The sequence below is a fragment of the Barbus barbus genome, assembly GCF_936440315.1.
Source record: "Barbus barbus genome assembly, chromosome: 37".
NCBI lineage: Eukaryota > Metazoa > Chordata > Actinopteri > Cypriniformes > Cyprinidae > Barbus > Barbus barbus.
This window is the reverse complement of record NC_136715.1, coordinates 18,235,236-18,262,543: the sequence shown is the minus strand read 5'-3', so window position 1 is coordinate 18,262,543 and position 27,308 is coordinate 18,235,236. Positions and strand designations below refer to the sequence as shown.

At 37.1% G+C, this 27,308-nt stretch overlaps 1 protein-coding gene across 2 annotated transcripts in view; it reads left to right on the top strand.

The window, feature by feature from the left end:
* Window positions 1-556: 556 nt before the first annotated feature.
* The window catches only part of LOC306857182 (sodium-driven chloride bicarbonate exchanger-like), a 52,332-nt gene continuing 25,580 nt past the window's right edge, over window positions 557-27,308 (top strand). The window contains exons 1-5 of one of the 2 annotated variants that reach the window (XM_079396966.1): window positions 560-777; window positions 4,930-4,956; window positions 20,776-20,857; window positions 25,626-25,769; window positions 25,860-25,998. In XM_079396966.1, the coding sequence (XP_079253092.1) occupies window positions 730-777; window positions 4,930-4,956; window positions 20,776-20,857; window positions 25,626-25,769; window positions 25,860-25,998 (440 nt within the window). In that variant the 5' untranslated portion in view covers window positions 560-729. Of the gene's footprint in view, window positions 778-4,929; window positions 4,957-20,775; window positions 20,858-25,625; window positions 25,770-25,859; window positions 25,999-27,308 lie in introns of both variants that reach the window. The other variant, XM_079396965.1, reaches the window with a different exon arrangement.

Below are 27,308 nucleotides of genomic sequence, written 5' to 3'. Positions count from 1 at the left end.
TAAAATTGTATATATATATAGGCCTATATATATATATATGTGTGTGCAATTTTAATAAGACTTGGAGGTTATATATATATATATATATATATATATATATGTGTGTGTGTGTGTGACATACAAATATATATATACGAGAAACGAGAAAATACACACGTTTTACTTAGGAATGTTAGTGAAATTAAAGTTAGTGACAACTAGCCCCCGTGTCCCCTATATAAAGAAATGATTTGAAAAGACTATAAAAAGTGAATATTTTTAAGAAATCAGCTTTTTTATTTTTTTATTCAGTGATTTATTTTAAATTAAATCCGGATAATTTAAATGTTAAACCAGAAGCGACATATTTATTTTTTTATTTAGTTTGGATTGTTTTGTTTTGTTTTTTGTTGTTGTTGTTGTTTTTTTTTTTTTTTTTTTTAACTCAGCGCGATGTATAAACGATATTCTAACATTTAGTAAACCGAAGCCTCAAGTGTCCGGAGTGTTTCATCCGTTTATCTAACGCGTCCCGGTGTTTCACGTGCTGCCGCTGCTGCGTCACGCGAGCGCAAATGACACGCCGAAGGAGCGCAGGCACGGACTCGCGCGCAAGTGAAGAAAGAGAGGAAAAAACCCCACGCCACCGAAACCGCACGAACATATATGACGCTTTATCTACGTTCCTAACAGTATCTCAGAGAAAACCCTTCATAGACGAACAAGACAGTATAAGGCAGAGTATCAGGGATGGATGTGAAAGATCAAGGAGCGCAGATGGAGCCGCTGCTTCCTGCGGTAAGAACCTGTTTCATCTTTCATGTGCGATCCGTCAGTGAGGAACAATGGCATGATGCTGGTGTGTGTTAGGAAAACGGGTTTCGGTGGTTCGAGCCGCATTGTGTTGAAGCCCATTATGGCCATCATTAACCCACCACCATTGGAAGACCGTGTGTTTTAATTATTCATTGCACCTTTAATACAGACTCATTTGCTGGGAAAATGGCTTCAAATTACATGGATACGGCGTTTGTAATGTGACTAGGTTCACACCAGCTCGCGTGGATTATGCATTTAATTTAATTACACACGTTTAGTAACGTGTAATGACAGTATGGGTTTAGATGCATGCGTGTTGCATACATCAAATTTCCCCTGCATTAATCTTGAATTTGATGAGGCCTCATAATCTGTTGGTTAAGTGACCCCAAAATAAGCAACACTCTCTAGCCTCTTACTCTAATTGCTTTTCATCTATGTAAAAAATTTTTTTTTTTTTTTGATTGGATCAACCCAAAAAAGCAGCAGCCATCTTAACATGGGCTCAGAGCCAGAGTCTCTGCTCCTTCATCACTAACAGTTTGGTGCTGGAGTTGAGAAGAGTTGGCCCACATCCTATTGATTCTGCCATCCGTTCAGTCTTGAGCAAAGACACACACTCACTCACTCAGCTCCTCAGAAGATATTCACAGCCATACACACTATGTTTGTGGTTTGCATTCCTGTCTAATCCCTTACGTGCACATTTCAAAGGTTTCCAGACTTTGCTAAGAGCAGTGTACACTTACAAAATCCTTAAGTACAGTTTGTGCATATGCAGCAGCAAGGCGTTATCAGTCACTTCCACCATTTGAACACAGATTTGAACTTTATCCATGCACTAAATTAATCGGAAAACCAGAGTTTTAGAACAGTGTAGTGCAAGACAAAAAGCAGATGCTGACCTAGGAAGTACAGTAAGAGAGTATTCATAGTGTTGAGGAATGTATTGAAAGTTTAATTTAATTAAATTTTTTCATTGATATGTTTATTATTGAAATGTTTTTGTTATATGCATGTGTCAATTTTATTTAATTTCTTTATTTTCTTAAATATGTGGGTAGATAGTATTTATAGAGTTGTAACTTTTTAGTTTTAGTTACTTTTTCTTATTTGTAAGTCGCTTTGGACAAAAGCGTCTGCTAAATGACAAAAGTAAGTAAGTAAAGTAAAGTAAGTTTCCATTCAGGATTTGGGCCAAAATCATTATGACGTTGTTATATTGTCAGGAGCCAAGCTTTAAATGGCTAATAATCTGCAGCATTGCTAAATAAAAATAGGCAAAATGGGGACATTTATTTTAGTGTTCAAAAGTTGGTGTCAGTCAGACTAAATAATGTTTTTGAAAGAAGACCTTTTATGCTCATTAAGGCTGGCCGCACACTATAAACAATTTTAAAACCATAGGAGACCACAGGAATGAAGACAGTTCAACCGATTTTTAGCTGTATAATCCTCTGAACACGCACACTAGACGATTCGACCAGACTGCGTGACCACACACTTGTCGATTGTAGGAACGATATTACAGTGACATGTTATCTCACGGAGACTCGCGAGATCAAACGTGACTTGAGAAGAAAAACAAATAGAGGACAATCAACGTTGTCAGCTGGCTCTCCTGGCGCGTGTTCTGTTTCACAGTGAAAAACGAAGTATAAAAAAGAATACGGCATGCTTTCACGGCATGTATTTGGCTGCCAAGTTTCAGCTATAGAAGCATGCAACATCTGGTAGGTGACGCTTGCGCGCTCTCATTGGCTATCGCAGGTATCACGTCAGAGGCAGCCCGATCGTAAATATGTTTGATATTTACCATTTGAATTTGGGGATGCTCCGTCTCGATCGGTAGCAGATAAATAATCGTAATGACACCACACAATAGAGGATTTTTTGGACAAAAAATAGTTTGCGTCAAACCTCGAATTAGGCCACACCACCTGATCACTCGCAGATGCAAATCGGGCTTAAAATCATCTAGTGTGCGGCCAGCCTAAGGCTGTATTTGTTTGATAAAACATAGAGTAAATACAGTAATATAATTGAAATATTGTTACAGTTTAAAATAACTGTTTCCTATTTTAATATTTTTAAAATGTAATTTGTTCCAGTGATGGCAAAGCTAAATTTTCAGCATTATTACTCCAGTTTTCAGTTTCACATGATTCTTCAGAAATAATTCTAATATGCAGATTTGCTGCTCAAGAAACATTTATTATTATTATTATTATTATTATCAATGCTGAAAATAGTTGTGCAGCTTAATATTTTTGTGTAAACTGTGTTTATTTTTGTCAGGTTCAGCATTTTTTGAAATGGAAATCTTTTGTAACATTAAACATGCCTTTGTCAGTTTTGTTCACTTTAATGCATCCTTACTTAATAACAGTTTTAATTACTTTACAAAAAAATATAATTGATCCCAAACTTTTGAATGGTAGTGTACTGCCCCAAGCTATTTTTTTCTTTTTTATATATTATATATGGCATAAAGGCTGAAAAACTGAACAGCAAATTGAAATGGGTGAAATATGCTGCTCAAATCCAAAATATAAAAAAATAAGAATACATTTTTTGTGATCATTTGGGTGAGCTGAGGGATGGATTGAACACATCATCACTGGCCTGGCAGAGATCCAGCGGTCGGTTGAATTGTTTCTGGTGCGCCGGTTGAATCCACTGGGCTGGTACATTTCACTGTAGCTCTCAGTGTGCTGAACTGATGCCAGTGATCTGAGTCCCAGAGGGCCTTTTCTGACCATCATAAGTCACTGCCCGCTTAGCTGCAGCTGGTGCCCTGAATGCTGATGTGTGTGTGATAAAACAGGTCAAAGAAGAGTGAATAATCTTTGTCTATCAGCCTTAACACAGGAATTAGTATATTGTTTTTATTCTTCATGTTTTGTACTGTTCCTTCATTTGATCTTCTGAATCATGTGTTCAGACTTTAACTCTGTGGTTAATCTTTTAAGACCTCATAAAATCAAATTGAGAGTTTTGTGGCTTTTAGTGCATGTCTGTTAAAATTGAGACCATGTATATTTTATTAAAACTTGACAAAATTATCCTTCTGCAAATGTACATGCACAGTTGTTGTTGTTTGGGATCTAAAATATAGATGTGGTGCAGACACAAAACAAAACAGGATATGATATCATAGAGTGGACCGTCTTAAATGTGTGTCAAGGTCTGTAATTCTCCTAAAATATAGGATAATTTGACATTTTATGACAAGGCGAGGTTAGTTCAGATTGTAAAATGTCATGATATTTATATTTATTAAAAATAATAAAGTTTTTATAAATAATGATTGATTAAGATGTGTAAACTCACATGCATAAGGTGTAAGGAAAATATAGTATTTTGTACTTGATTACATCTTGTATTTGTGGTTTTACCACATGTAATGTCAGCATTTTTTGAAAATGGTACAGACGTTTTCAAAACCAACATAGATACAAAGATTACATTTATAAGAACTTATATGTTGTAATACTAGTTTATTGACCCTTGTGCTGTGTTATAAAATCCTTTACCTAATTTGGATTTCCCGGTCAAAAATTGCCGGCCTACAAAAAATTGCTCACAATTTTTTAATTTGATCATTGATCATCAAATATTGGATTCAGTTTTTTGTTTTCCAACACATTTTTGTTTGATTAGCACAGGTTTTGTTTTTCTTTTTTAAATAGGTTGTTTTAGGCCACATTGATCTGAGCTCATGCACCTTAGTTTTTGAGTGAACATTGCTAAAATTATCCAAGAATAATTATTTTTTAACTCCAAAACTGAGGTGCATAAACTCAAATCACAAGTTTTTACAAGGTGGGGAAAAATCCCAATCAGTACAATAACGATTATAGTTGTTATACCCTGCGTGAGCAAAGTCAGTTTAGGTATTAGTCCAATGCAATAACATTAACTAGCATTTTTGGGAAAAAGACAACTCTATGGGTCAAAATAACCAGAACACAGCATTAGGGTTCAAGTTTTTATGCATATGCTTTAAAAAAAACCATTGCGTTGTAAAAGGTTGTAAAAGTCTGAGCTCTTTCTTACTGTAATGATATGTGTCATGTAAATACTCAGTGATGGTGTGAGTGATTTTATTGCCTTTCTGCTCCTCTGCAGGTTCAGAGTCCTGCTAGTGATAACGGGGTGAGTCCCAGTTCTTAATTTCCTATGTTATGCTTCTCACAGCATGCGCACAATGCAGTGGACTTTGGATTTAATTACTGTTTTGTTTGCGAGAGTGAGCGAGTGTCTGGTTTTCATGCATCCAAATGATGCGATTCATTGTGACTGATTGTCAGTCAATTTTTAATGTCTCCATGTGAGACTGATGCCGCTTGACTGGATATTTGTAGGCATGCAGTGAAGCTTGTCACTAGCTGTTAATTCAAATCTCCATCCACAAGCTTTTGGTCTCTGGGAGAGTTTAAGAGATATTGAGATGTTTTAAGCACCAATCTTTGTTTAGTTTAGAGTGGCTGTGAGCCTAGAGAGAGAGAGAGAGAGAGAGAGAGAGAGAGAGAGAGAGGACAGCACGAAGTGTTGGTCATATAGTGAGCTGGAGAGGAGCCAGTGTGAGCAGACGGCGTGACCGGGGGAAGCATGCTGCTCTGGAGGACATAGAGCTCTGAGACCTGTTGGGAACCTCAGCCTGCTACATGTCTCTATAAGCAGAGAATTATAGGACTGCATGCTCGATTCATCACTTTAATAACCAAACACACCCTGCTTAAAAGCCCAGAGTGCTCGTGGGAATGTTAGCATCCAAGAGCTGGTTTGTCAGATGATGCGCCTGAAAGGTTTGCTGGAAATGTTGATTCTTGTGAATGTGAAAGCTGGCATAAATGACATGAATGGACAAATGCGTGTTGGACTAAAACCATAAAAAAACAACAAAAAAAGTTAACTGAAATAAGATAAAATATACAAAAACTAAACTTATTTTATTTCAATCAAATAAAAAAAGAAAAAAAAGAAAATGACTAAAACACAACTAAATTGATAAAACCTTAGCTAAAACTACCATGAAAGAAATTAACCAAATAATAATAAAAAAAAATCACATGTACAGAATATTCACAGCCTTTGCTCAAAACTTTGTTGAAGCACCTTTGGCACCAATTAGCCTCAGATCCTTTTGGCTATGATGTGATAAGTAAATTATGGGGGCAGACCATAGACTGTAAAAAAAGATGGACGACGCGTCTCCGCTTCCTTCCATTATAGAAAAGTGAAGCGAATACATCTCTGTATGGCCGCTGCCATTGTGAGTAAATGACGTCATTTGGAGCCCGAGTCTGCGCAGTAGAGTCGTGAGGCGGAGCCACGGAACCAAACTCCCGCAGAACCAATCAACCATAACGACACGCCCCGTTTTTATAGCATCAAATTACTAGCTAAAATCAAACTTACCACAAAAACGAACAATCGAGCATATATCAGCGTGATAACAACTACCTTAAGTGACCAAAATCATATTTTGGAAAATTGTATTGGAAGTGTAATTAATTTTTTTGTCATGACTCAAGTCCCATTCGTTTACATGGAGAGGGCGGGGTTTATGACCTGTACTGCAGCCAGCCACCAGGGGGCGATCAAAGAGCCCGCAGCTTCACTTTCCAGTACAAGTGAGACACACCTGGGGCAGACGCACATTTTCAGGTTTCTCCAGAAATATTTGATTGGGTTCAAGCTCAGGCTGTGGCTGGGCCACTCAAGGACATTCACAGAGTTGTCTATAAGCCACTCTTGTTGTGTGCTTAGGGTCACTGTCCTGTTGGAAGGTAAACCTTCTGCACAGTCTGAGGGTGTATTCACACCTGTCTTGTTTAGTTCGATTAAAACGAACTCTGGTTTGTTTCCCCCTTTGGTGTGTATCTTTTGGGCAGGTGTGAATACAGCAATCGCTCTCTGGTGCGCACCAAACAACCGAACCGAGACCCAGCTGAAGAGGTGGTCTCCTTTCGGTTCCAAACGAACTCTGGTACAGTCCGTTTAAGGTGTGAATATGAACCAGCCTCGATCCGACCCAATTGCAGAAAGCACGCTCGGAAACACACAGCTCACGCATATAGTCCTGTTTACATTTCAATCGCTTAAATCACTTGTTTTTAAACCGCAATGCTTAAAAGACTGTGCAAATTATGAGTTTTCGTGACCATAGCGCCCACAGCAACGTGACATGAGCTTGCCGCAAAGCCCCAGCAAAAGTTACAATGAATGTGTCTGGCGAAAATAGTAAGGAGATATTTGAATTATTTATTAATAAACTAGTGTTTTCTGAGTCAGTGTCACAAAGATGAAGATAAAAATCCAGACTCGCCATCTCCTCATTGGATGTGTCTTTAGAAAGAAATGCATCTTTACGGATTATAATGAAAGAGTTTTTGTTTTGGATATGAATTATTTTGTTTTGTAGCAAGTCAAAGCTTTCTATAGATATATTCACGATGCCTGTAAAGAAAATATTCAAAGAAGAGTTTCGGTTCATTTTTGTGAAGCGCTCCTGTTCAAGACTGGGACAGCAAGCGCATCCTATTAGTTTTCTTTTTTTTTCTAGAAAAGCACTACGTTTTTTTGATATTGTGAGTGCACATAAATAAAAGTAGACCCTTTACAGTTCCGAACTATGTATTATTCTTACCTTTATGAGCAACAATTACAGAGTATTTCATTTGTTTCCACTGATGTCCTGAAGCGTGCTTCAGCTTCCACTCTCCGCACAAGCGATTGGATATGCGCCTAGCGCACATTTATCTAGATTAAACTAACATTTTGATATGCTTTAAGTATTTCATATCTAGAGATTTTATTTTCGTCAAGTTGTAATTACATCGTAGGTCATTGTCTCATTGATGCTCATAAGTTTATGCCTCAGTGGTTCAACCGGAATTTTATGACGCTTCAAGAATATTTTTTTTGTGGCTGTGAACTGACCCAGATGAGAATAAATTGCTTCATAAAATTATGGTTGAACCACTGGTGTCACATGGATTATTTTACCGATGTCCTACTACCTTTCTGGGCCTTGAATGTGGTAGTTGTGTTGCTGTCTATGCAGGGTTAGAAAGCTCTCAGATTTCATCAGAAATATCTTAATTTGTGTTCCAAAGATAAACAAACTCTCTTTAGAATCTCTTTAAATTCAATTCTGAGAGGCACACAAATAGAAAATGATGAATTTTATTTGTAGGGCTTGGATATTTGAATGTGTTTGGGCAAAATCTTAAAGGGGTCATCGGATGCAGAATTCACTTTACAATTTGTTTGAACATAAATGTGTGTTGGAAGTGTGTGTACACATCCATCCTATAATGATAAAAATTCACCTAGTGTTTTTTTTTTTTTTAAATCCCCTTTCTCAAATCAGGCTGTTCTGAGATTCCTGTCAGAATGATGTAGTTCTGCACAGGCCCCTCCCACAATAGTTGATTTACAAGGCCGTCTTACCTTAGACCCGCCCTGAGTGAGCTGTAAACAGTCCGACCGACTCCAGTGCAGGGGAACACTAGAATGACTCCTAAGCGATTGAGGTGTTTTGTTGTTGGATGTAATAATGAATATAGCAGTCATAATTTACTCCCGACATCTGAAGACGCAGAGGATTATTGTTACTTTCGTTTCTGAAGGGAATGCACCAATCCCCTATCTGCCTAAATGCGTCTGTTCATGCAAATCATTTGTGATCCATCTTCATCTACAGAAGAAATGAGTATAAGGCTTTTTTATGAATTTTTGCAAATCGGCTTTCCTAATAATGTGCTAGTTAGTCAGTTTTGTGGCTAAAGTAAACAGTACTGCTGGTCACCCCATGGAAGAGAGGGGCAGGGTCAGCAGCGCTCATTAGCATTTAAAGCAACATGGACTAAAAAACAGCTTGCTGAAAACAGAGCTGATTTTGATAGGGTAAAATTTTAAAATTTTATGTAAAAATGTAAAAATTTTAACCAAAGTATGTTATAGACTTTTAATTAAGACCCTAAAGAATCATATCAACTTGTGGAAAATGGGCATCCGATGACCCCTTTAAAACCGACTCTAATAGAACAAAAAACATAATATGAAAACCTCTAATTTTATAAACATATAGCCTAGCTTTAACTGGCTCCTAAAATGAAACAGCACTCCATGTCTCCTTAAACACCTAAAGGTTAAAACACTACATTTCCCATCATGCACGAGACACATTAGGATGTTGATATTTTAGCTGGAATACAGAGAGGAGGGAGCTCAGAGCTGCACACATCATCCAAAACACTCACACACAGAGCATGAATCACCGAGCACACACGCTCATACACCCGAGCTCAGATACCAGTCCACGCAGCCAGTGATGTCGGCGCTCTAATCTCCACTCCCATTGGTGGACAGACGCCTGTCAAACACAGGCTGCACGTCTCGTTCTCAACAGTTGGACAACACAGCCCCAGTGAACAGGGCTTCCACCGTGTCAGTAGGGGAAGCGCGGCAAGAGGTGCACAGAGGAACCTCAGCTGCTCTTTAGTGTGTCCTCTCCGTGTATTTCCTCTCCTTGGGATTAGGGACGATCGTCGGGACTCGCTGCAGACAGCATGCATCACAGATCCTCGGAGAATACTGGCTTTAACTGTCAGGTAGGATAGAGCGTCCCGAGAGCCTGGCATGTCCTTGAGAGTGTTTGTATGCATCTGTTGAGACGTGGTTGATTCAGCGTTGGATTCTTGTTATATAATGGCTAAAGATGCCTTTTTCATTCTGGTTGTTATCTTCTCCTACAATCTTTCTCTCAACCTTCCTGTTTGCGTGTTCTTGGAGCTATTTTAGTTCCTCCTTCCCACGGTTTCTCTGTTTCTCGTCTTTTCCTCTCTCTCCTCGTGTCCTTTTCATCTTTCATCTCTGAGGGAAAGGAATCGTATCTAGCTGTCGGTCGGAGGGGATGAATCTGATTCAAACTGAAGGAATGAGCTTTAGAAGGAATAAAGGAGCAGATGTGTGTGTAAATGTGAGGACACAAATAGCATATAAAGAGAGAAAAGAGGAGGACAGCAAGGTCAGAGAAAGAAAACAGCAGAAAATATTAGGTCGATGACGAACAAAAATGTGTGTTTTAATTATGCTGATGAGGCACGGGCTTGTGAGTGTCATGCTAGTGCGCACCGCTTTCGGTTCTCTGGAAGGATGCTGATGCTGATCCTTCCATTGCCATGGTAACCGCAGCCATCTGTAGGGATAAGTCCCGCCGCTCTCAACCAATCGAGCGGCTCTGATCCCATTCACCCCCCCTCAGCCTCTTCAGCTACCCCAATAATCCCCTCTCTCACCGCTCACGGTTATTACTGCGCGATCACACGGTTTTGATGACTTACATGTAGGGAAATCTCTTGTACAGGCGAACAGAGTGGGTGAATAACGTGACTGATGGCTGGTGACACGCTGTTCTGAAGAGCGATCTTCTATGAAAAAGACTGCGTGCAGCAAAAGCACGTTATTATTTAATAAAGTTTCATAGGCAGAACTGGGTCACAAGGTACCGTGACCCAGAAAACTGCATGCAGAGCTTTGTGTGCTGAAGAAGATTAACAGGAAGTGATAGCATTTTAGTGTACAAAGGCCTGTTTATGGCACATCCAGTGTGACTAAGTGACACAAAATTATAAAATGACCACACCAAAATGATTTGTGCTGCTTTTATTATTCAATGATATTAGTTAAATATCAGTGTTATTTTAGTATCATTTGCATAGTTTTGTTAATATTTTGAATTAGCTTTAATTTGTATTATTTTTTTTTTTCTAATTTTCAAATACTTTTAATGTATTTTTATTTCAGTTACTAATTTTAGTACTTAAATATATCAGTTAGTTGCCTAGGAAACATTTTTTTTTAAATGCATCTAATTAGTATATTTTATTTCAGCTTTATTTCAATGAACAAAAATGTTTTGTAATAGTTTTAGTTAACGATAACAATAAATAGTTAATCGATGGTGGATCTTTAATTTGTCTCATCTCTCTTATTTTTACAAGTTAATCTTTAAAACACCTCAGATTTAACACTAATCTATAAATAAAATGTTATGCTGATCTCAAAATTAATATTTGTTTCATACTGTACATTATAATGTTGTGATGTCTAAATTCACTATTAATAATTCTGTGTTTTTGGTCTTTTTTATATATAATTAGAATCTATACACCCCCAATTTCCTGTTTCAAAAGGAAATGCATTAACAAAGGACAGAAAACTGCACTTATTAAGCCATTTCGTGGGGTCTTCAACTCAACATTTGTGCATGTGTCACCTTTAAACTTCGGTTGTATATTTATTCTGTACTTTCGAGAGAACATCGCCTGAAGGAGCCTCCAGGCCATCAGTTCAACCACAGCTGACTGGACATTCCTCCTCAGAGGCGACTCTGTCTGCTCTGATTTTAGGAGTGAGAATCATTAGTCCAGGAGTATCTGATCTTCTTTCTTCTCCTGCAGAGCCTTTAGGAGTTGTGATGAATTTGTTGTGCTATACAAATCCCAACACAATTCTTGACTTGTTGTAGTTTGGTGATTACTCTTTACATTAAGCTTCCTTGAAAACCCTGAGCGTAAAGCGATCCGGCATCAATCTCCTAAAATCTTAAAGTCGCTCATTACAGCTCACTCACTCCGGATGGAGTAGAAAAGCCACATCCGTCGTGCACCATATATATATATATACATGACCTTTTTATCCGCTATTAACCCTCTCCATAAGGCCGTTGTGTTCTAATGCTTGGTCTGATTTCATCATAAAAACATGCATTTGATGAAGGATTATACATCCTCATGCCCTCATAATGCCTCTTTGTCTCAACGCAATTTTGCATTATTAGTGGAAAGAGTTGACCGAGGTCTCCTTAGATGCAGACAGAAGACTTTGAGAATGCTATCAGGGCTGGAGAATGAAGATGTTAGTGTAAATTCAGATTGTAATTCTTACCGGAAGGCACAAAAGAGCCTTTCACAGCAGGAACTCTTACTATTCAGTCTGCTGTCTGATGAGATACATTGCTATTCATGAATGTAGTGTGAATATACATGTTCATGCACTTCTGCAGTTAATGGATGCTGTTTAGAGAATACGAACAGTTCCAGCTCTGCAATTTCCTGGAAGATGTCCAATCTGTCAGGAAAAAATGACACAGGAGTCAAATATATGGAAGCTGAATGCATTCGCAACAACATTTGTCTTGTATTTATGGTGATTTGTTTTGTATATTATTGTTTGAACACGGAGGCAAAGAAACATACATGTGGGTTGTATGTAGCCCTCATTCAAACAAAGTGTTCCAAAGTGTCTTCTTCCATTGTTCCTCTTCTGCTTTTAACAGTGGCCGCCTTTGTCATCGTTAAATGGGGCATGAGAGGACAGCAAGAGGGTGTCTCTGGAAAGGATGAAGTGTTGGAGATACTCTCAGGCTGTTGGAGATAGATAGGCAGCTGTTATCTTTAGTTTCTGGGAGATGTTGGACGGCTAGGTTTTGGACTTGAAATCTTTAAGCCTTGCATGGTATTTTTTAATGGCAGATGTTCATATCTTAAGTGCTTTTTAATGTTATGTAATTTAATTTAGTTAAATTTAATTTATTTTTTAAATGAAAATAATTAATATAAACATTTATTGTATATTATTTTAAATAAAAATAGTCAGTTGAAAAACTGGAAATTTCCAATTTGGTGGTAAAGGGTTAGCAGTAATAAGGCATAATGAGAAATTTTCCAAAGGCCAGTGGTGTAATAATTTCCTGAACATTATTTTGTTCCATCAGACTCCAGATACTGTGCCATCCTCTGCCAATTTATGCCTTTATTCATGTTTTAGTTCAGTCTATATTAATGTTGTCATGTGGAGGGGAGAGTTTTTTTTTTAGGAAAGTGGTTGGAAAGTCAGTCTAAAGATTTCAATTTTAGATTTTTTTTTTTAAATTCGGAATAACATGCAACAATAAGTTATGCACAAACAGACCAAATGCATGTATTAAAAACAAACAAACAAAAAAAGGTCAGTTTTGATTTCATGTTGATGTCATGTTGACTTAAGCAACAATCATATCTTGAAGCCTGTGGAAATGCTGGTTTGTTTGTGTTTGTGGAAGACAGCGAGAGAATCTGTTTTTAAGCATAAAATGAGGTCAGGACGTTTTTTTTATAAATATTTAATGGAAAAACTGCAGTGGGATTCATGGCTGGTATAGTGAATCTCTTAAACTTCCTATGAAACTGCACTCACACAATTATATTTAGTATTTTCAAAATCATTATTCTGATCATTTGTAATTTTGGTAGAGCTGTAAATTGAACCTATTAATTTAGAGTATATATATATATATATATATATATATATATATATATATATATATTAGGGGTGTCCCCAACTGAGGATTTACATAGTCCAATTAGGGCTGGGCGATATGGCCTAAGAAAAAAATCCCAGATTTTTTTTACAAAAAATCAGATTTACGATTTAAATCCATTTTTTTCTCCCTACTTAAGATCAATCTGCCGATGACAAATAAATAGTTCAAAACAAGTTTTAACTTCATTTTGTTTTGATTTTCCCTTCTGGGATTTGATCTGGATTTCCCCCTTGGGGTTAAAGTGTAATTAGAAACAACAAGCCACATGGCACATCCAGTGTGACTAAGCGACACAAAATTATAAAATGACCACACCAAAACGATTTGTGCTGCTTTTATTGTTAAATATTCAATGATATTAGTTAAATATCAGTGTTATTTTAGTATTATTTGCATAGTTTTGTTAATATTTTGAATTAGCTTTAATTCGTAAAATCACAAATCACTTGTACCCTACCTGATCTAAATAAATCCAGTCTTTCAGATGCTCCTCTGTCGGTCACGGATTCTGGAAAGTGAAACTTAAATCTATAGGGGTTATTTGGATTTATTCACGCACATTAAAATATTTATCTAAAGCTTCTTTCTTTTCATATTCTTATGTACATCATTATCTTAATAGGCTGTATTAACTTATTGGGAGAAAACGGGTAGTTCTATGTGAAATCAAACATTTGAGCACCCCCATATAGCCAAAATGGCATGATCATAACATCTCAGCGAATATTCGACTGTGAGACTGGGAGTCGAATCAGGCTCCTCCTATCAAAGCAGCGAAGCGTCGACTATTCGGGGTCACCCCTAATATATATATATATACATAAATTACAGAAAGTATTCATGCTCTCTGATCCAATTGCTATTGCAGTTAATCGATTTGCATATTATGTAAATCAACTGACAGCGTTTACATAAAAATAAAATAAATAAAGCCCTAAATTGCTCTGCTCCGTATGAAACCGAAATGTGAGAGTGACCCCATTCCTCCCCCCACCTCTGCGCTGCATGTGTGTATGTAAATCTGTGTCCAAATGTGCAAATCTGCTTCATCATTATTCAACCTGAGCAACTGCGGTCATGTGACTTGGAATGCTGCTTAGGCTGAGAGGGACCAAACGATGGAAGGATATAAAATTGAATGAGGAAAGAGGAAATGTATAAAGAAGAAACAAAGTGTGAAAGATTAGGGATGATGAACATGGGAGATCTCAGATATAATGTCACACCTCAGCTGCAGACAGGAAGCTGCTTAATAATATAAAGAGAATCAAGCCTGCGGGACACACTGTTAGCTTTCATTAGTGAGGTCTGAACACACAAGGGGGTGTGAACATGTGTGTGCGTGAGTGTTTTCATATGTTTGCACAGGTGTTATGTCCATCAAACTGTTTTTTTCCCCTCCAAGTCTCTATGTTGTTATGTGTCGTACTAATGATGTGTGCGACAGACGTGTTAATGAGTTATCAGAATATCTGTGTGCACGTGTGTCCTTCATCTCTCCTCCAAGAACAAGATGGAGAGATTAGGGCTCATGTTGATGACATTCTTTGCACTCATGAGTGTGGCCACACACACACATGCACACATCACAGCTCGAGAAAAATGAGTCACCGTGGCAGTTATGCTCTGAGATTGTTTCTTTTATTAGACAAGCATCACTATTACTAATGCTGTGCTTTAACGCATTGGGTGCAGCCCTGAGTCTGCATAGTAACAACCACCCACAACATCCTAGCAACTTTCTTTCATTTGAGAAAAACTATCATCATACCATATACATTGGTGTGAAAAAGTTTTTGCCATCTTCCTGTTTTTTTATTTTTTGCATATTTGTCACACTTGAATGATTCAGATCAAACTAATTTTAATATTACACAAAGATAACACGAATAAATACAAAATGCAGTTTTGACATAACGCTTTCTTTTATTAAGGGAAAAAAGACATCTAAACCTGCCGGACAATACTTGAAAAAGTAATTGCCCCCTAAATCTAAAAACTGGTTGTGCCACCCTTTGCAGCAACAACTGCAATCAAGTGTTTGCGATAACTGGCAGTAAGACTCACATCGCTGTGGAGGAATTTCGGCCCACTCTTCTTTGCAGAATTGTTTTAATTCAGCCACATTGGAGGGTTTTCGAACATGAAAGGACTGTTTAAGGTCATGCCACAGCAGTACCGCCGCTCCCTACACGCAGAGTACGCAGTTTGCGTAGGGCACCAACTCCGAGGGGGGCACCATCCCAGTTTCTCAAAAAAAAAAAAAAAAAAAAAAATTATAATCTTGACGTGCCCATGATCGCTTGCACTTGCAATGATCATAATTGATGGACAACTATGCCCGTGAAAAGACATCAGCATTCCGGTGACGAAAAAAAAAAAAGTGGAAGCCCGTGCATCACTTCATAATCCTGTGAAAACTTTTTCGCTGTTGACGTTAATAACTTTTTTAATGTCTGAAATAATTTCACCACCAACGCATCTAACATTCTCTCTGAGTTTCCATGTCCCCTTATGAAAATTAGTAGGGGTGTGCACGAATAGTCGAACATTCGAATATTCGGTCTGTAATTATTATTCGAACAATAAAAACAATATTCAAATTTTACTATGTGAATTTGCTGGCCGTGAATGCAGGGAATCCATGATAAATCCTTAGCAGTTATAACTACATGCACTGGGTGGCGCTGTGGAGCGTGTTAAGTTGATAGTATTTGATCACAGATCGTCGTCATTTTCCTCGCGAAGTTTGGATTTACTTTGATCTAAATGATCTTACTAAATGATCTGACAAAATGTAATTACTTCTGATCAGATGAATTAGTGAAACTGATTTATCATACTATCACCTCCACAATGAGAAATCATGAAGTCCAAACACAGTCGACTGAGAAAGACAGCTGTCCATCACTGCATTCACGACTGCAGGTGAGCGCGGCTGTACTCCGATTGAGCCGAGAAGAGAGTTTATCTGATAGTGAAATTATCTTCAGACATATATAAAGTTTTCTCGAGGGAGAATGGTTTAACACAAAGTGCTAAGAAACTGTTAGCACACGTTATCTTTGTCAGCACGTTCTTATTGTTATCAGACTGAGGAACAAACTTTCACCATAGCATGTGAATATTATTGTTTCTCAGAATTAATACATGAAATAATTAAAACACAATAAATATAGGTTGACTCGAGTATATGTAGCCTACATTCTGTTCTGTAATTGGAACAGTCTGCTTGATTTTTCCGTTTGCTCTGCTTGATCTTGAATGCTTTTTTTATGTATTTGTTGTTGTTGTTGTTGTTTACACATTTTCAACCAAAATAAAACCTTGCAATATAACTTAACATTGTTGTAGAACATTGTTGAGTAACGGCTAATCATAAGCTTGTTCAGAAATCGTGACGAAAACTTTATAGTTAAAAATAACATCTTTCTCATTAAACCTCATTTATATAAACGATATTCGAATATTCGTTTTTTATGAGCTCGAATATTCGAATGCAAAATTTTTGGAAAATGCCCATCCCTAAAAATTAGCCATGGTTTTAACACTTATAAAACCAAAAATGATTGTTCTTGTAGCCACGGTAACCACAAATTAAACATGGTTTTGTTACTTCAAATAATAATTTATGAAGTATTAAGATAATATTTTTTTGGGTTATAAAAACAGACCTAAGCCAACAATAGCCTTTGTTATTGTTAAACTTAAAATGCATTATATAAAAACAATGAGGCAATAATGATTGGTTAATTAATAATTAAATGGTTTCATCGAATAACACTGTTAAAATACATAATGTAGGTTAATACAAAATAAACTATTTATGTACATTACATATTATTACAAATGCCTGCAAACGGAGCCAAAGGCCTGGTATTTGCTGCGGTTATACATACAGGATGATCAAATCCTTGTTTAATAGGCTATTGGCCAAACATTTAATTCAAATATCCACTTAATCTTTCATTTTTGGCCACCTTTTTGCTATAGATGACACAGCCTCTATAATTTCTTCAACAAAAACACATGGACATCACAACCCTTACAAAAATTAACCACGGTTTTATCGTAGTAAATGTGCTTAATTTTCTTTTGTGTGATTTCTGAATGCTTGAGACTATAAAATCAATCAGACAGCTGTATTAATAAAGTCATAGCCATAGGTAACTGTCTAGAGCTACAGTTATAATTTGTAAATTATACAATTTATTTATTTATTTACTTGTATATGTTATTAAAGTTCTATTTTGACCCCTATAGTAGTTTTTTTTTGTACTTTCATAATATTTGAGGGAGGGGCCCAAGGGGGGCACAACAATACAATCCTGCTTAGGGCACCCATTTGGCCAGCAGCCGCCCTGTGGCACAGCATCTCAATCAGATTTAAGTCCGGACTTTGACTTGGCCACTCCAGAACCTTCATTTTGTTTTTCTTGAGCTATTCAGAGGTGGACTTGCTTGTGTGTTTGGGATAATTGTCCTGCTGCATAACCCAAGTGCACTTGAGCTTGAGGTCACAAACTGATGGCCGGACATTCCTCCCTCAGAGTGCAGAATACATGGTTCCATCAATTATGGCAAGACATCCAGGTCCTGAAGCTGCAAAGCAGCCTCAGACCATCACACTACCACCACCATGTTTGACTGTTGGTATGATGTTCTTTTTATGAAATCTTGTGTTGGTTTTACACCCGATGTAACGGGACACACACCTTGGCCAAAAGTCTTGGGGATAATGAAGATATTTTTTGGCAAATGTGAGACAAGCCTTTGTGTTCTTTTTGGTCAGCAGTGGCTTTTGCCTTGGAACTCTTCCATGGATGCTGTTTTTTCCCAGTCTCTTTCTTATTGTTGTATCATGAACACTGACCTTAATTGAGGCAAGTGAGGCCTGCAGATTTTTAGATGTTGTTCTGGGTTCGTTGCGCTCTTGGAGTAATTTTGGTAGTAATCATCATTTAATAACTGCATTTTGTATTTACTTGCATTATCTTTGTGTAATATTAAAATTTGTTTGATGATCTGAATCTTTTAAGTCTGACAAATATGCAAAAAAAAAAAAAACAGGAAGGGTACAAACAAAAACATGACAGCCACCTGTCAAAATAAAAGTTCGGTTTAGCTTGAAGAAACTGTAACAGAAATATATTACTTAATGTAATAGTACTACTACTACTACTAATATAATTATAATTACAGCATTATTTTTTCAGGAATAATTACCAGAATAATCACTTAACAGAATTTATTTTAGCTGATGAATATTAATACATAAAACAGTAGCTTATTGTTGTGAAAATAAATAAATAAAATAATAATGTATATTTTTTATAAAATCACTTAATTAAAGATGCTTTTGATTAGGGGTAACCCGATCAGGTTTTTTGTGCCCCGATTCAATCTGAGTCATTGAATATTGAGTATCTGTTGATACCGATTCCTGATCTGATACTTTTGTAGTCCTAGTTTTTGATGCACAATTCAAGTACATTAAAGTTATTTAAATCAATCCAGTGTATACAGAGTTGTGCAGAGAGGATAATTAATGTGTGCGTGTGTGCGTGTGTGTGTAAACATATACAAGATACACTCTCTCTACAGTGGGGGAAATTTTTTTTGATCCCTGCAGATTTTGTACGTTTGCCCACTGACAAAGAAATGATCAGTCTATAATTTTAATCGTAGAGTGAGAAATAGAATAACAACAAAAAAATATTTTAATTAAACAAATTTTAACGAATTTTTTTTTAAATTAGGGCTATCAATCGATTAAAATATTTAATCTCGATTAATCGCATGGTTGTCATGTTAACTCGTGATTAATCGCAACTTAATTGCACATTTTTGTTTGTTCTAAATGTACCTTAAATTAATACTTTTCAGGTTTTTAATACTTTTTAATAATCAAAATGGGCATGGACAAATATGGATGCTTTATGCAAATGTACACTGTAAAAAAAAATCGTAAAATTTACGGTAAAAAACTGGCAGCTGTGGTTGCCAGAATTCTACTGTAAAAAATACGGTAGCAACATTTTAGGTTTTACGGTTTTAACATTTTTATGCTTAAAAATAACTCATAAGATATAGAAGCCTATAGTTTAGTTTCAGTTTAAAACGGCTCTGACAGAAAGGCTGCGTGTGCCGCTGATAGAGACTCGTGCTGTTTAATGTGTTTGAGATGTGCTGTTTTCCTTAATGCGTAACTTACATTTCACAGGTATATTCTCCATCTAAATGTTGGAAAGCCATGGAAATATTTCCATTTTGCTGTCAGAAGTGCATGAGCTTTTGCTTTGCGATTCTCTGATAAACTTCACAGACATGCGCATGCGCGCTAAACAGACAGAGCGCAATAACTAAAATATACATTTTGCTGAAATATTTGTAGTTGGACAATAAATGTGACATATGTAGAATTTTAAACCTACAAGTAAGTGTATTTGTTTGATAGCACTAACTGTAAGTGACTGTAATGGGGTAATCAAAACAGACTTTTTACTCAGTCTGTGCTTTTTTTATTCTTTTAATTTTTAGTTTAGTAAATTTAACTTCTGCTTTAAAAGCATTATTTTGTTTTTAGATTGCAATGTTACAATGTTAGAATGTAATTTAACTAGTGCTGTCAATCGATTAAAAAATGTAATCGCGTTAATCACAGTCCTGGACTGTGATTAATCACGATTAATTGCAAATTTAAAATACTAGGATTTACCTGAAATGTGTTGAAATAAAGGAATGCATGACAAATGAGTTTAAGGAAACATAACCTTTCACACCTGTATGAGACATTATCCTTATTATTCTTTTGTTTTAATTCAGCCATTATCAGCCTTTATACTGGTAATAAAACATTTACCAAGCCACATCGCTTCAATCCCAGTACACATTTACCCAACTATTATCAAAAGTATTTCTAAATAAATACAACAAAACATTTACTTGCGACCTTACATGAAGTATTATGATAAAATGCATTATGAAGAAGAATTGAACTTGTTCTGCAGGTGCATTAGAGCTAACATTAGCATCATGCTACATAACACAATTTCTGAGATTAATAGTACATTTTTACTCATTTTAAACCACCATCGAGTGTTTGTAATAACTTCCTTTTGTGCCCTACTGCTGATATGAAAATAAATTAATCAGCTGCACCATGACAATCATGTCATTAAGTCAGATTAAGTTGGAACCTATAAGACTGTGCCATCTAGAGTTTCATGACAGAACTTTGGATTTGTATTCAGCAAGGATGCATTAACTTGATCAAAAGTGACAGTAAAAACATTTATAATTTTACAAAAATAAATAAATCATGTGACACTAAGGACTGGAGTAATGGCTGCTGAAAATTCAGCTTTGGCATCACAGGAATAAACTATATTCTAAATTTATATAAATAATATTATTACCAACCCCAAACTTTTGAACAGTACTGACTGTGTTTATATGTGTATGTGTGAAGTTCTGCTTGCCATATGCTTTGCCGTATTTCATAGAATATATTGTAGGATGAGATCTGTTAGTAATCAGCTATAAGAGAACATGAATTGGTATGTGTGATAGTTTAATAAATGTGTTCTGTTTTGTAGAGAAATGATGAGGAAGCCGTGCTGGACAGGGGTGGGACTCGGTCCATGCTCAACACCAATTTCGAGAAAGAGGAGCTGGAAGGTACTTGAAGCTTATTAAACACAAACTCTAAACCTGGGAGTCAAATACAATACCCGATGCATCAATATTTAAAAATAAAATAAAATTACACTTTAACAACATTATATAAAAATATAATATATTTATAAAATTCAATTTTTAGCTTTTTTTGTTGTGTGCATCATGTAACTCAAATCGTAAAGCAGTAGAACCTTTCTAAACCTTAGCTAAAATTGCTGCAAATACATAGAAATTAATAAGTGAAATTCTTAGGACCATACTAGAGGTCTGCACGGGCTTTAAACTGAAGCCCGAATCCGGCCCGTACCCGCGATGATTTAACCCGACCCGACCCGACCCGACCCGACAAATACATTTACATGTTAAGCCCGAGGTTATCTAACATCTGACTCATTAAAAATTAACCTCAAAACATAACATGCTAAATGGGGGATATTTAGCATAAAAAATGTATTGTCAGAATGTCGTCTCAGTTGTTGAATTTCGCGCAGACGTTGCCACAACGTAAATGTGTTTGCTCAGTCCGATCTCATGAAAGTGCGAATACCACGAATTGTATCTGTAGTGCTTATGATACGCAGTTTTCGTGTGCATATGATACGCACTTTATGGGGTGTAATAGGCACGCACTCCGCACCCCTAATCCTAACCAAGGGGTTTACAGTACGTAGCATATGCATGCAAAAAACATTTTTGGTGTATAAATGGCACTAGAAATTAATTTGTGGTATAGATACGCACTTTCATGAGATCGTGTTTCATAATCTGCTACTGGGCCGGCCCTCTGTCAAATTTTAAAACCCAGTGTGGCCGTTGAGCCAAAAACTTTGCCCACCCCTGGGCTACACAGACCACAGACACACAGGTAGAGCCTGTGTGTCTGTGGTCTGTGTAGCAGATGCACATTGCACATCTGCGCACGCAACTTTCTCTCTCGCGCGTGCCGGTCACCACAACACAGCAAGCAGGCAAAGCACACGGCACGCAAACTATATATAGCCTATTTAGTTTTTCTTAGTTACAAACCCGAACCCGACCCGAACCCGACGCTGTTCAATAAACATTAACCCGAACCCGACCCGAAACCCGTACATTTTTCGGGACCGGGTCGGGTAGCAGACTTCTAGACCATACACCTTCTTTTTTTAGGCCTAAATTTGTGTTATTTTTAGATTTAGATTACTAAAGCTAACGCTATCTAGGATACAGCAATGAATTGCTTTCTCTTTGTCTTGTGCTTAGTTTTTGTTTACTATCCCAATATTAGTTATTGAAGCAGCATAAAGTTGATTCTAAACATCATTAGCTCCAGAAGAGCATATGTTGTTTAGAATCAACTATTTGAGCTTTCCTGTAGCTCAAATAGTAAAGCGTGGCGCTAGCAATGCCAAGGTCATAGGTTCGATTCCCAGGGAAAGCAAGAGCTGATAAAATGTAAAAACTGTAACTTGAATGCAATGTAAGTCGCTTTGGATAAAAGCGTCTGCTAAATGCATAAATGTAAATGTTGTATATCAAATCTGCTTTCAACAGACATTTGGCATGCTTTAAACTTTTTGTTTAAAACGTTTTGTAGAATGGTGCCCTAATTTTCAGACAACAGAGAAGCAGAGAGGAAATAAATCTGCTGTTTGACATTAGCTGTTCTTAGTCCTGAGGAAATATTCCATTTAGAGAAACATTTCATTCCAGTTCCTTCATACACACACAAACACACACACACACACATGTTGGTTTTTGTGGTTGTTTTTTATACTGAACAAACTGTGTGTGCTATTGCCCTACACCAACCCTACACCTAAACTTAGCCCTCACAGGAGACTTTGTGCATTTTTAGATTTTCAAAAAAACACCATTTAGTATGTTTTTTAAGCCTTTTGAATTACGGGGACATAGACAGTGTCCTCATAAACCACCTTCATATTGTAATACCTCTGTCATACCCATGCATGTCATTATACAAATTTGTGTCCTCATAAACCACATAAACATGCACACACACACACATTTGGAGCCAGTGCATGTCTGTGCCTAAAGAACCTCTCTGTTTCATCCTCATCCTTACTTAACCCTTTATAAAGACCCCCAAGTTGAATTTTAACAATATGACAGTTTAATTTTATCTATGCCTTTGTATCTGCTCTGAAATGTGGTGTTTAGAGGATATTTCACTGATGTAAAAGGAAGTGATTCATCTTTGTATGAACATGGCCACACAAACCCACAGGCTGCTGGTGGAAGATAACAGTGAAGGTAATGAGATAAAAGCACACGTGTGTGTGTGTTTGTTTCAACCCTGGAGGTCTTTATCACTTATTTAGATGCTAAATTGCAGGACTGAGTGAGCCAGTGAAACTAAAGCTCATTAGACTGTGTATCTCTAAAGAGTGAGACGGTGGTGGTATTAAAAACTGATGAGGTGATTCAGAAGACACAGTCAGCATGGACCATTTTTCTGCTCTGCTTTTGATAACCATCTGTCTGCTTCATACACTTAAGTCGTGATGTAAAGGTCTGTTTTGTGGCTTCTCTGTGTCAGTGCCCATGGCTAGAAGCACAGAAGCTCTCTCCCCACAGACACACACTGTCAGAGTGCATCTCAGTTCATAGAGCTGGGGGGAGAGAGTGAGAGAGGGATTTAATGCTATAGTTTAATCTGAGACTGTAAACAAGAACAGAAACACAAAGTACAGAGCTGTCGAATCTGATTATATGACTGCAGAGATTGGATCTTGCACAACCGAATTCTACATCTGCTTGACGCTTTAAGATGAAGGAATAAAGGAAGTGTTTCTCATTAATGGAAAAGTTCACCCCAAAAAACATTTTGTCATGTTTTACTCACTCTCATGTTGATTAAGAACTGCATGGCTTTCTTTCTTCCATTGAAATTTGAAAGCATCCAGTGACCGTAACAGTAATTAAGACATGTTTTCTCACAATTTATTTTATTTACAAAAGAGGACCTCAGAGGATGCCAACCCTCAGACAGTATACAGAATTACAAAAATAAATAAATTATAAATATATTGTAGAAACTTAATTTCCTGTAAAGCTGCTTTGCAACGATTTGTATCGTAAAAAGCTCTATACAAATAAACTTGAATTTAATTTTGTTTACAAAATGAGGTTCAAGACAAATTCTAAGAACAGCAGAAAAAGCGTTTCCTTGGTTGCTGCTGTAAACAAAGCAGCGCTGCGCTTATAAACACTAATTTAATATGCATTACAGGGAGGCAAGATTAAAAGAAAATACCACGTAAATGTTTCTGAAGACAGTCAGTTCCCCTTATGCCGAGTTCACACTGCACGATTTTAGCCCTGATTTCACTCGTCGACAGGTTTTTGCTAAATCGCTGACAAATGCCCGAAATCGGAGACAAATCCGTGCTCGTTCATGCAAGTGTGAATTATCAAAGACGCAATCTAAGAGAATCGCCGATGCATCACTGATGCCCGTGAAATATTTGCCATGCTAAATATCTGGAGATGTCGGCGATTCAAAATCCTGCTGTGTGAAATGAGTTCTGACTGTAACATACATCGGCAGTGACCTACAGCCAATGAGAGAGCAAGATGCAGTGCAGCAGGAAGTTCAGGGAGGACTTTTTTTTTTATCAAGCAATTAGCCAAGTACAAACAACGTGGCAACATCAGTACATTTTTGCATTAGAAATTAGAATGTAACTACAGCTGTAGCTATATTCTAATTATATTAAAATTAATTATATGTGTATATTAGGGATGGAACGATACACCTATCTGATTGATTTTTAAATCGTTTTAAAAAGAATCGCGATAGTTAGGTGAATCGATTTTTTTTTTCTTCCACCCCTAATATATATATATTAGTGCTGTCAGAATTAGCACGTTAACACAGGTGATTAATTTTTTCAGTTTAACGCGTTAAAATTGTTTAACCCCGTTAACGCAGGGGCAGGGCCAAGGGTTGGCCACCCCACTCATAACTGCTAATTCTGTCTCTTTTTTCTTGACAAGAAATGCATTTATTTAATTATATATATATATAATACATTTTTTTATTAAATATAAAAAAGGGGCTAGGGTTTTTCCTGTAAATCATATTCTTCTATAAAGAACAAAAGATGTATTGCATTTTTATTTTTCATCACTTTGAGGACTTTTGTATAAGAAACAAGCTCATTTTAAAGTGCACAAAATGTTGGTTTCACTTTCAATTATTTTGATTTGTGTATATAACATTTTCCAAGCAGAAGTATGTTATTAACAATGAAGTCGTCTTTGTTATTGTTTGTTCGGGAGGTCTTATAGACTAGAATATCAGCATGATCTTGCGTTATTTCCTTACCACTTCTCACGTGCGTTTGCTTGTGAAACGTAGTTTGCGGACCAGAGTTGTCGGCGATTCTTCCTTTTGTAAAGTCATGCAGTGTGTATCCTCCTGTCGCCTATCCATCGTGAAATGTGAACACAGCAGCAACTGAATGCTATCCCAGATAGTCGTGCAGTGTGACAACAACGGTGATCCGATGATTTTGAAAATCATGCAGTGTGAACTCGGCATTAGAGACACATTCATAAAAAAAACCCTAGCCCCAATTTAATAATAAACTTTTTTGCGCACAGAGCTCTTTTTCTGCAATAATCCAGAAGCCAATGGATAAATCCTATTGATGCTAACTTCCGTATTGGCCTACACAAAATACATTATCACTGTAGTGCCCTATAGCTACTTTGTTTAGAACATTTTGTATGATAACTGGCCTCTTCTGTTTGTCCCTGGCAGGCCACCGTACCCTCTACATTGGGGTGCATGTACCACTGGGTCGGAGGTCACACAGACGGCATCGTCACCATGGACATCGCCACAGGAAGAGGTCACGGGAGAGAGACTCTGGAACCGAGGATGGCGGAGAATCACCTTCATATAGTAAGACTGTCACTCTACAGGGATAAATGAAAACTTGATTGAGTCAAAAAGGACAGAGATAAATAATAAAATGTGTCTGTTTTTCTGTAGCAGACACACCGTCTCAGCGTGTACAGTTCCTGCTGGGAATGGAGGATGATGAGGAACACATTCCTCACGCTCTCTTCACCGAGCTGGACGAAATCTGCCTGAAAGAGGGAGAGGATGCGGAATGGAAAGAGACAGCGAGGTACAAATACACACACACATATTATTTTATATATAAATAGTTATAAGTATTTTTTTTATTATATTGTTATCAATATAGTCGATAAACAAATACTAATTGCTTTTTATATATGACTTATTGAAATATAATTTTAGTTTTTTCTTATAGATGTGTGTATATATATATATATATATACACACACACACATATACACACTCGCTAAAAAATAGAAATGTATGATATTAAATATGATAAAATTATAATGTTAAATATTATTCAAATTATTCTTGCAATTAATAATAATATACAGGTCCTTCTAAAAAAAATTAGCATATTGTGATAAAGTTCATTATTTTCTGTAATGTACTGATAAACATTAGACTTTCATATATTTTAGATTCATTACACACAACTGAAGTAGTTCAAGCCTTTTATTGTTTTAATATTGATGATTTTGGCATACAGCTCATGAAAACCCAAAATTCCTATCTCAAAAAATTAGCATATTTCATCCGACCAATAAAAGAAATGTGTTTTTAATACAAAAAAAGTCAACCTTCAAATAATTATGTTCAGTTATGCACTCAATACTTGGTCGGGAATCCTTTTGCAGAAATGACTGCTTCAATGCGGCGTGGCATGGAGGCAATCAGCCTGTGGCACTGCTGAGGTGTTATGGAGGCCCAGGATGCTTCGATAGCGGCCTTAAGCTCATCCAGAGTGTTGGGTCTTGCGTCTCTCAACTTTCTCTTCACAATATCCCACAGATTCTCTATGGGGTTCAGGTCAGGAGAGTTGGCAGGCCAATTGAGCACAGTAATACCATGGTCAGTAAACCATTTAACAGTGGTTTTGGCACTGTGAGCAGGTGCCAGGTCGTGCTGAAAAATGAAATCTTCATCTCCATAAAGCTTTTCAGCAGATGGAAGCATGAAGTGCTCCAAAATCTCCTGATAGCTAGCTGCATTGACCCTGCCCTTGATAAAACACAGTGGACCAACACCAGCATCACTGACTGTGGGTACTTGACACTGGACTTCAGGCATTTTGGCATTTCCCTCTCCCCAGTCTTCCTCCAGACTCTGGCACCTTGATTTCCGAATGACATGCAAAATTTGCTTTCATCCGAAAAAAGTACTTTGGACCACTGAGCAACAGTCCAGTGCTGCTTCTCTGTAGCCCAGGTCAGGCGCTTCTGCCGCTGTTTCTGGTTCAAAAGTGGCTTGACCTGGGGAATGCGGCACCTGTAGCCCATTTCCTGCACACGCCTGTACACGGTGGCTCTGGATGTTTCTACTCCAGACTCAGTCCACTGCTTCCGCAGGTCCCCC